The 9,711-nt window shown below is 41.3% G+C and overlaps 1 protein-coding gene across 1 annotated transcript; it reads right to left on the bottom strand.

Annotated features, from left to right (window-relative positions):
* Positions 1–417: 417 nt before the first annotated feature.
* Positions 418–8,731, bottom strand: MARVELD2 (MARVEL domain containing 2). Its single transcript, XM_053968738.1, has 6 exons — positions 7,644–8,731; positions 6,002–6,034; positions 4,774–4,910; positions 3,796–3,967; positions 3,331–3,381; positions 418–2,418 (listed from the first exon to the last, which is right to left on the bottom strand). The coding sequence occupies exons 1-6, from the start codon at positions 8,721–8,723 to the stop codon at positions 2,302–2,304; spliced, it is 1,590 nt and encodes a 529-aa protein (XP_053824713.1). The 5' UTR covers positions 8,724–8,731; the 3' UTR covers positions 418–2,301.
* Between the last annotated feature and the right edge of the window lie 980 nt (positions 8,732–9,711).

The following is a 9,711-nucleotide window of genomic DNA, read 5'->3' as shown; positions in this document are numbered from 1 at the left end:
GCATCTTGCCAGGAAACACAAGAATCCACATACAGATGTTGCTTCTTAATCTCCTCATTCCAGGCACAGGTATGCTGTTCCCTTTTCCCAATCCATTTGTCGGAAACTTTGCAGGAAAGAAGCAGCAGGATGGTTTTCCACAGGCTATGCAGACACTGTGTGAGGGACTAGGAGCCAGCTTCTCAAAGACTAAAACTCAGAACACTGTCAAAAGGAGCCTGGAGCTGGGTCTCACTATCCTACAGAAAGAAGACCTGTTAAGTGTGCAGACTGTGAATCTTCCAAAGAAGACATCAGTCATATGTTATTGTTAGCACTTTATGAACACCAGTTGATCCTCAGATGTGTGCTAATCTTCTTCTGTTATTGATGCAATGCCCAGAACTCTCACTGAGAAAAAAATGACAAACCTGGGTGTACAGTGAGAGGTCATTTATTTAGATTGTGGAGATTTGGACAAGTACTTCTCTTACAAAGAACAATTTAACTAACAAGTATTCAGCACAAGTATAAAAGGTTGACCCATCTCCTTTATAAGGAAGAGAGGTTTCTCCTTTGAAATGAATACAAACCAGAACCAGAAAGGCACTGAAAAGAGAGAGAACAAGGCATAGCACTGGCTATCACCTGTTCTCAGAATGATGAAAATACTGAGGCACCTTCCAGTAGAAGAGACTGAAGGCTTTGAAATGAAGAGGTGCCAAATTTTCAAATTCTCTCAGTGTTCCCATGACATCTTGTGCTATTTACTTCATCCACTAAAATGCTTGGAATTAAATGGCTGATAAAATTAGAATGTCAATTTAACAAATATGAAGGTGGGTGCATGGCCATCAGTATTGCAGCGTGAATGATAAGGGTTGAAAAACCAGCAGGGCTACAATGGTGACACTGAGGTATGTTAATACATTTCCAGCAGTGAAGGGCAGAGGTAGTACTACCATGACCACACTAAACTGGAAATGGCTTTCATGATGTTGTTCCTTAATGCATAAGTTAAAACTTTCTTTCAAAGAAAAAAGCAAATCACTAATAAAAATTTGCAGTAATTGTAATCAGAGCACCTTTTTCAAACTAAATGTCTTTATAAGCAATAGAGTAATATGGCTACACTGGTGGGTTTTGTTAATATTAAAAAACATATTTCAGAACAGACAAATTGCAGTCGTAGAAAACTGTACAAAAACTATCAATGCTTCTAACAATTATAGTAAGTTAAGAAGTTAATAAAGTAAATAAAGATATGAAAAAGGATACAAAGAGAAAATTTACTGGCTTATGAAAATACTTGCACAAACCTATCGCATAATATCCCCAAGAAAATATAAGAATAGATATAGAATTTATGCAAATAGATAAATAGATATAGAATTTATGCTCTGGAAAGTATGTCTTTTAATACATTTTATCTGGCCTTAAAGAGGATACTAACAATTTACACTTTGAATGAGAATTCATTTTGCTGTACTCACTCTCTGAATGCCAAGTTAATTAACAGCTGCTGCGTAGACAAGAAGTCCTGTTACTTGCTGATGAAGAGTGAAGCCCTTAAACACACGTACCCCTAACAGCATGATCCACAAGGTAGGCAGAGCACACTGACCTATAGCAACACTAATGGGACACTAATATGCCTCCTCCGGTACCTCTATTCCTTTAAGGCCAAGTATAGATTTGTTGCATCATCTCTGAAGAGGGCAATACAAAAACCAAACCCAAGTCCCCTTCCCCTAGCTGGTTAAATAAGAAGGTATTTTTCCTCTCTTGTTAGGCAAAATTCAAGATGATTTCTAGTATAATTGACAGCATTTGGAAATACAATACAAAATCTCTTATTAAACTAGCTTCTGAATTGTCCAAAATATTCAATACAATCAGGCAGTGCATCAAACCCCATACAGAAAGAACAGCTCAGCTCTTTCTGATATCATTAAGAGTTAACATATAAATAAAATCCAAAATTGTTAACAGCATTTCTGTGCAAAGTTTCCACAAGGTATGTGGAAACTGCTTTCTCTGGTAGGCTTTGCAAGTTTGCAAATGAAGTATTTTCAAATAAAGTATTCAGATTTAAGAGGCCAGGATTTGCAGTAATGAAAGCAGAAAGTTAGCAGCAGTTTCCTATAACTTCAGTTACAACTGGATCTGCATACAAAACCTATCAGTAATGTACAACATCCAAACATATGACAGTGATTAAGTAATTCCCATAAGTGTACTGTTCAAAGAGTAAATAAATAGGTTAAAATACGCATATCAATTTTAAAACCAGAAAATAGTGTCCATGAAGTGAAGACATTACTAAGTTTCTACATTCCAATTCATAACTTTATCATAGTCCTGAATTCGTTGTTTTATGTGAGAAAGCTTATTCTTCAGATATTCACAACGCTCCTTTTTCTCCAGAAATGCAGGATCCTGCCAAAAATACAAAAACCTTTACATTAATATATTAGGCTTTCAGACTCTTCCAAGAATAGTCTATTATTGGTTATCTTATTGACTAATATGTAAATATTCTCAAAAAAATCACAATCTTTTTCCCCGGCCCTTTCTTATTTCCTGTTTCCCCTTCCTTCATGAAAGTCCAGAAGAAAATGTTCTGCCTTTATATGCTGTAGTTACTTAGTAAATAGAGCTGTTTTAAAGCAGGAATCTGCAAATAAATGACATCCTTATAAGTAATTTAGACTTTATACACGTATTTGTTGTATGTGCAATACATCCTTCCCCCCCACAAAAAAAAAAAAAAAAAAGCAATGAAGTTTAACTAACATGGACATAAATTCCATGGAGAAAAAAATGTGTATTTGTAATGCATAATGTTTTTAATGGAACACAGATACATATTTGCTGCCTGCATTTAAAAATTACAAAGAGAAACCTCTTGGATTACACTGAAAATTACTTTCTGAGAGTGTCTTAATTCCATGCCTCAAAAAATACAAAATTTCTTTTGAAGTCTAAGACTATGTTTTCTGGTTTTATCCATTGGCTGTGTCAGTCAGTGAATATAACTGAACTAATCTTCTGAATGCAGAATGCTAAGAGATTAAACATACTCTCAGAAGATGAAAACGCTCAATTCTTGGGTTGTTGTTTGTGGTTTTTCCCCACATGTGGCTACTGGAATCATAATTCTCAAAAATGTTCATTGGCATGAGTGTAGAGGTTGTGACCTAACTTTGCCTAAGTTTTAGAAGACAAAATACACAAAACACTTCAGGTACCCTGAGATACTGAAATCTGCCTAGTGTCAGAAGTATTATCTGTTTACACTCTCTTTGCTAGTCATTAAATTCAATAGCAATGTAAATTTAAAATACTTACGTTTTTCTTCTTCTTGTATTCCTGCAGAACTTTTGATATCCTTTCTTGTTCCTAATGAGAAACCAGAGATTTTTAAACTTTGAATGTGCTCCATATATGCATGTATATACTACAAAATACTCATCAGAATTCTCATTTGATCAGTACCTTGTGGTTATAACATTTTAGATGTAAATCTTGTATTTGAGAAATAATGAAAATATATTAACTGTGACTCACTAGAACTTAAAAGCTACTAGTATGAAACAAATAAACAAAAACCCCCAGAAAACCACATATACGTCTTAACTGGAACTTGGTATCGCTAACTAATGCCCAGAGATGATGTAACATATGGGGAAATTTCCTCTCACACCAGGTCACAGCCAGCATTAGAAGACATTATGCCCTACCTGAAGACAGTAAAAAACTGCCTATACCACCTAATACAACTATTTTCCATGAGCCCATTTCACAGGTACTCACATATATGCTTTCAGGATGGTGTGGAAGCTGTTTCAGCAATGCATCCAGCTCATCAAACTTTTTTAATACAGCATGAACTTCCATAGACAGTTCTTTATACTCAGCAAACTGATCATTGAATACTGCTTTGTACCGGTCTCTCATTTCATTTGTTTGAATTACAGGGTATTTCCTGGGAAAAAAAAAATTAAGAATTGGTTTTAGAGATACGACTGACTAACAACCTTTAGACTCTTCACCTTGGCAGTGTATTCCTGCATTTCTTGCTAATCTCATAACCTGCTGAAATTTGCATGTCTGTAAAGCATTGAAATCAGAGAATCACAGTATAGTTGAGATTGCAGGAGATACCTGGAGGTTATCTGATCTGACCTTCTGTACAATCAGGAACACTTGGACCAGGACTATGTCCAGACAGCTATTGCTATCTCCAAGCATGGAGACTCAGTCTCTCTGGCAAACCTTTGTGAACCCTCAATGAGAAAAATATTTTCCTAATATTCAAGTGAAACATCTCCTTGTTTTTATTTGTGCCCATAGCAAATAGTATAAAAATTAATTTATTATATCAGACTTGGAAAAGCCTACTCTTTAAAAGGGAGCATGTTATAAACTCAGCATTAGAAAGTATAAGAGTAGTCAAATTTCAGGCCCTAAAAAGGCAATTTCCCATGTATTTTAGTTTCTTCCTCTAATATCTATATTGTGGTCTTCTGTTCCTTTGGCAGTTCACATACTTGCTAGATTATGACATTCTCTTTCAACATTTGAGGTTTGTGGGGGGTTATTTTTTAAATTAAGACTCCTTATTTATATTTACTGGTCTTATGCCACTGATACCAGCCCCATCCTCTCTGCTTTTTAATGTTAACACACAATTGCGAGTTCCCGTAGCATGTGCATGGGAGGAGAAATGCAGAGTGAAAAACTATTCAAGTATCCTCCACTAAGCTGGTCCATCAAAATCAAGTCACTTACGCTAAGTAGTCTGGCATCACTATAGGTTTAGGAATGTGACCTGCAGGTATATAACCATTAAGTAGCTCTGGTTTTCTTTCCAGTGACTTCAGCTGCCTGTAACTGATTTCTTCCCTTGGTCTGTCATCACCTTCATACTGTTTTAAAGAGAAACAATTTGTTCTTAATGAAATCAGTTTTACATAAATCACAAAATATGCAACTTTAAGACAGAGATACATATATTGAGCAGCAGTAGAAGCAAATCACAGATATTTCTTACAACTCTTAGTGCAATTAGACAATCAGTTTAATGACTTACAGTAATGCTTTCCATACAGTATTTTTCTTACGTTTGTCCTAATAGCAGTACAGATAAATATTTCTGGAGGTTTGGAAAGATTTGTTTGCATGTCTTAAAAAAATAGTGTAAGGAAGTTTCCTTCAGCATTCGTGTAATTTGTGGATGAACTGGAATCATTCAGTTCTTTGGAGTTCCCTTTTCTCCTTGCTTCCTATTGCACAACTCATCCTTTGATCCAGAAATTAAAAAAAAAAAGTGACATCTTAGAACATAAACAAAAGGATCCTGATCGAGTACTGAATCAACAGAGAAACAGTGGTAGGAAATTCACAGCGTCTATAAGGAGACATTTAAGGCGGAAATTAATACATCATAATTTCTCTGGAAAGCCCATGCCATCTTTGCAGTGTATGCAATGATACTTTGTGTGGCTGAAACACTAACACTGCTGATGCTTTAACTGGGAAGGGCGTCTTTGTAGCAGTCTCAGAGATTGAGGAAGAAGCTCAACTCACAGGGCACCCACACTGTGCTTCCACTGGCTCTCCTGCAAATTAAGCACAGAGCCAGGAAGAAAAAGAGTCCCAAACCTACCTCTCCATCAGACGACCTGCTGTTTTAGTCATGCCTGCCAAACTCTGTGATAAATGCGACAGAACTTGTCACTTCATAGAAAAGGATAAGAGCACACAGAGAAGCAGCCATCACATCTGCTATTTTACAATTTTATAGATGTTATAAGCTAGCTTAACTAGGAGTAAGTTCTTTACAAGCTCCTTTTTAATCTTCTAGGCAGGAGACTGCCATCCAAACTAACTTAAAAAACTAAACCTAATCTCCTTGAGGTCAAATAAACAAACAAATAAATAAATAAAAATAGTCACAAGGAAAATAATAATCATTTAGAATTACCAGTGAACAGAAAAATTAATTCCTATTTCCTACCTTCTTTTCTGGAATAGAGGATTGTGTTTTCATCTATCCAAAAAAAAAAAAAAAAAAAAAAAAAAAAAGGAAATAACTAAGTTTTATTTCCAGCAAAAATACTATGCAAAAGCACAGACTACTAACATTTATACATTTTCAAAATCATACTGTACAGAAGATTACATTTATACTTAGGTATGATGAAATTTAGCATAAGGAGTATTTTCAGATCCACTGATTTAGAGACTTGTTGTTTAAGGAAAACAGCCACCCAAACCCCAGAACAACAGGATTTCCCAGAGCACAGCTGTAAGGAACAGCTTGCAGGAAATACTCCATCCACTTCTCAAGCTCCTTTATTATTGTTTCACATTCCAGCCCACCTTAACTCACTAACACGCTGAGCCTAATTCATTGCCTAGGACACACAACAGTGCACTAACCAGTAGCTCAACCTGCATCTGTTTTGCACAGCATTCTCCAGTCTCTAACCTCTATTATTAAAGTATTCCCTTTAGAAATGTTTAGTAAGTGGACTAAAAGAACTTGGATAGTAACAGGGAAGAATAAACACCTTGTGTACAACTCTGGCAATCACCTCACTCTTGCAGGACATACTATCAGTTGGTTAAAAACCAATTATAATTAGTTTTCAAAAGTAAAGTCTCAATTTTATGCAGGATGGTGAACTGGAAACCAGTGTTAAATAAAAATGCTGCAAATCAGACTGCAGTCACAGAGCAGAGGAAATGCAACTTTAAAACTCTCTCCTTCTAAAATCCCTTAAAGGCTGACCCCTCCTTAATTTAGGCTTATGTACATTTCACATGCATTAATTTTCATGCTATATTAAATCTTACTCATTTTTAAAGGGTGATGTTTTTCATTTTTGGTGATGTTTTCAAATGAAGGAAGTTTTACACAAATTACTTTCAACTCTCTAGGTATGAGTGTTAAATCTCTACTGTTATAGTTTATCATTAACCAGGCAAATACTGAATGCTTCTAGTGTAGGCAAGGCCAGTAGCCAGGCAAAATATTTGACATGAAAAAGATGTTGCTGACTGAAATTTGAGACATCAAAATCTAGCCAAGGCTGTTACTACAAATATTTGCTGATAACTATTGTGAGGAAAGCTGAAAAGTCATAAAGAAGTTGCTTGGAGTTTTGCTTGCAAAGTAAAAGTAAGTATTTCACATTCTTAGGTTTATCCACACTGGCACTTGATGTGCTGAATGCACAGGTTTCGAATAAATGCTAGGTGGCTTTAAGCCACCGAACTCTGCTGAACAGATGAACATTGTTCATTTTTTCCTTTGTTTGGAAAATACACACTAGGAAGTAGTTCCTCAGCTGACTCAAGAAGAGAGCCCAGTATTATGAAGAAAACAGAGCTAGGTCCTTACCCAAGGTGAATTATAAACATTAAAAAAAAGCCATAAACCAAAACGCGTCCACGACTTTGGATCTGACACCTTAAAAACACCTTTCGTTTGTCAGTTTCTAATACTTAAAGACTGGTTAAAATTCAACCTCAGGGCTATAGATCTGCTATAGAGAAGACACTTGATCTGACACAGTCTACACCACGGTAAAATCTTACAGCTGCTCCCCATCATGTGGTACCTGGTAGATAAAAAACGGTAACTAATGACTTACCTCCTGTTCCATTAATTCCCTGTGCCTCCTGGCCCCTTCGTGCCTCCACAACTTTAGGCACACCATCGCACTAATTAGATAGAGGATCACCGTGACAAACAAGAAGATTATTGCCGCTGTCTGACCGCCCTCCACACGGCAAAAAGCCGCATTTATCGGAGTCTTAAACAACTGGTAATAGCAGAGCCCACCTCGGTTGGTATCGTTTACGTACACTATGGCAGCAGACATGTACAGGATAAACAAGGCCATATTGATCCCAAACTCGGTCAGAGGCCACCAGTTGGAATCGAGGAGGATAGTTCGGTAGTACATGGACATGCCCAGCACGAGCAGCACTATGGTGACGATCCACGCCATTCCCGCCACCACCAGGATGAAAGGCGTTTTGGGCCCGCTGTAGGCGTATCCCCCGTAGGCGCTGCCCGCCCCGTATCCGTAGGGCTGCGAGTACCCGAACATGTTGTACCACTCGTTGTCCTTGTGTATGTAGGCGGTGACACAGGCGAAGACGGAGGCGCCAAGCAGCAGCTCGGCCACGCAGAGGATCCTGAGCAGCCCTGCCCAGGATTTCATGTAGGCGTACCGCTGGTGGTACTCCTCCACCCGCTCGCTGTACGTCTGCCCAGTGCCGGCGCGGCGCTCCAGCGAGCCCGAGGGGTCTCCGGAGGGCAGTATGGCCTCGGCCTCCTTCCCGGAGTGGTAGCTCCCGCCCGACCCCCCGAATGGGTCCGTGTAGGAGCCAGGCACCGTCCTGGTCCCTGGTTGCAGCGGGGCGGGAGAGGCAGGCGGCGAGCACTCGACCCCGTCCGAGATATACCTGATGTCGGAGGCCGTGCTATCCCAGCTGGAACCGGGGTGGCGTCTCCCTTTGAAGAAGTTCTTCCACGAGTCCGGAATGAACCGCCGAACCGGCTTGAGCTCTGCCAGACCTCTGGGGCCCGGGCTGGCCCCGCCGGGGCCGAAGGGGGACTGCAGGGGCAGCGGGGGCGGCGGCAGCGGGGCGGCGGCTGACCCGGGACTGGCCCCGCGGGGCAGTGGGGACCTGCCGGGCCGCCCGCCCTGCGAGCTCCGCGACATGGCCGGCGCTCAGCCCGGCCCCGGGCGCTACCCGGCCCCGTTCGGCTCACCCGACGGGAGGAAACTGCCGCGGGGTTCCAAGGGCAGCCGGCGCCGGAGAAGGACGAGCCGGGCGGAGAGCGCCCAGTGGCCCGGGAGCAGTCGCCCAACACCTGCGGCGGCCCCACGGCTTTCGCCCGGGGAGGCGGGAGCTTCCGGCCGGCCGGCCGGGAGTGGCAGGACAGCCCCGGCCAGGAGCGGCGGGAGTTTTCCCGAAATTGCGGTGCGCCGGCGGTGCGGGAGCCGGCGAGGCGCGGCCGGGCCTCGCAGGAGGGCTGTGCGCCGTGACTCACAGCATGACAGGATGGGTCAGGTTGGAAGGGACCGCAGAGAATCATGTGTTCCAGCCTCCCTGCTCAGCTGCTCAGAGAGGGTCATTCCAGAGCACATTGCACAGGATTGCGTACAGACACTTATTGAATATCTCTGGTGAAGGAGACTTCAGTATCTGTTCCAACGCGTCTTCACTCGCACAGAAATAAAGTATTCTTCATATTCAGATGGAACTTACTTTGCACAGTTTCTGCCCATTGTCTCTTGTCCTATTGCTTGGCACCACTGAGGAGAGCCTGACTCCATCATCTTGATACTTTCCATTTAGGTACTTACAAATATTGATAAAGTCCCCTCTCAGTCATCTCTTCTTGAGGCTGAACAGGTGCAACTTCCTCAGCCTTTCCTGGTAAGAGAGATGCTTCAGTCCCCTCATCACCCTTGTCACCCTCCCCTCAAGGAGCTTCAAGTCTCTCCTGTACTGGGCACCCCAGAACTGGACACAGCATTCCAGGTGTGACCCTGCCAGGGCTGAGTAAAGGGGCAGGATCACCTCCCTCGACCTGCTGGCAATACTATTGCTAATGCACTGCAGAATCCTCTTGACCCTCTTGGCCACAGGGGCACTGCTGGCTCACGGATAGCTTGTTGTCCAGCAGCACCCCCAGGTCCTTCT

The sequence above is a fragment of the Vidua chalybeata genome, chromosome Z, assembly GCF_026979565.1.
Source record: "Vidua chalybeata isolate OUT-0048 chromosome Z, bVidCha1 merged haplotype, whole genome shotgun sequence".
NCBI classification, from domain to species: Eukaryota; Metazoa; Chordata; class Aves; order Passeriformes; family Viduidae; genus Vidua; species Vidua chalybeata.
The sequence above is the reverse complement of the archived record's forward strand: the minus strand, read 5'-3'. Positions and strand labels throughout refer to the sequence as shown.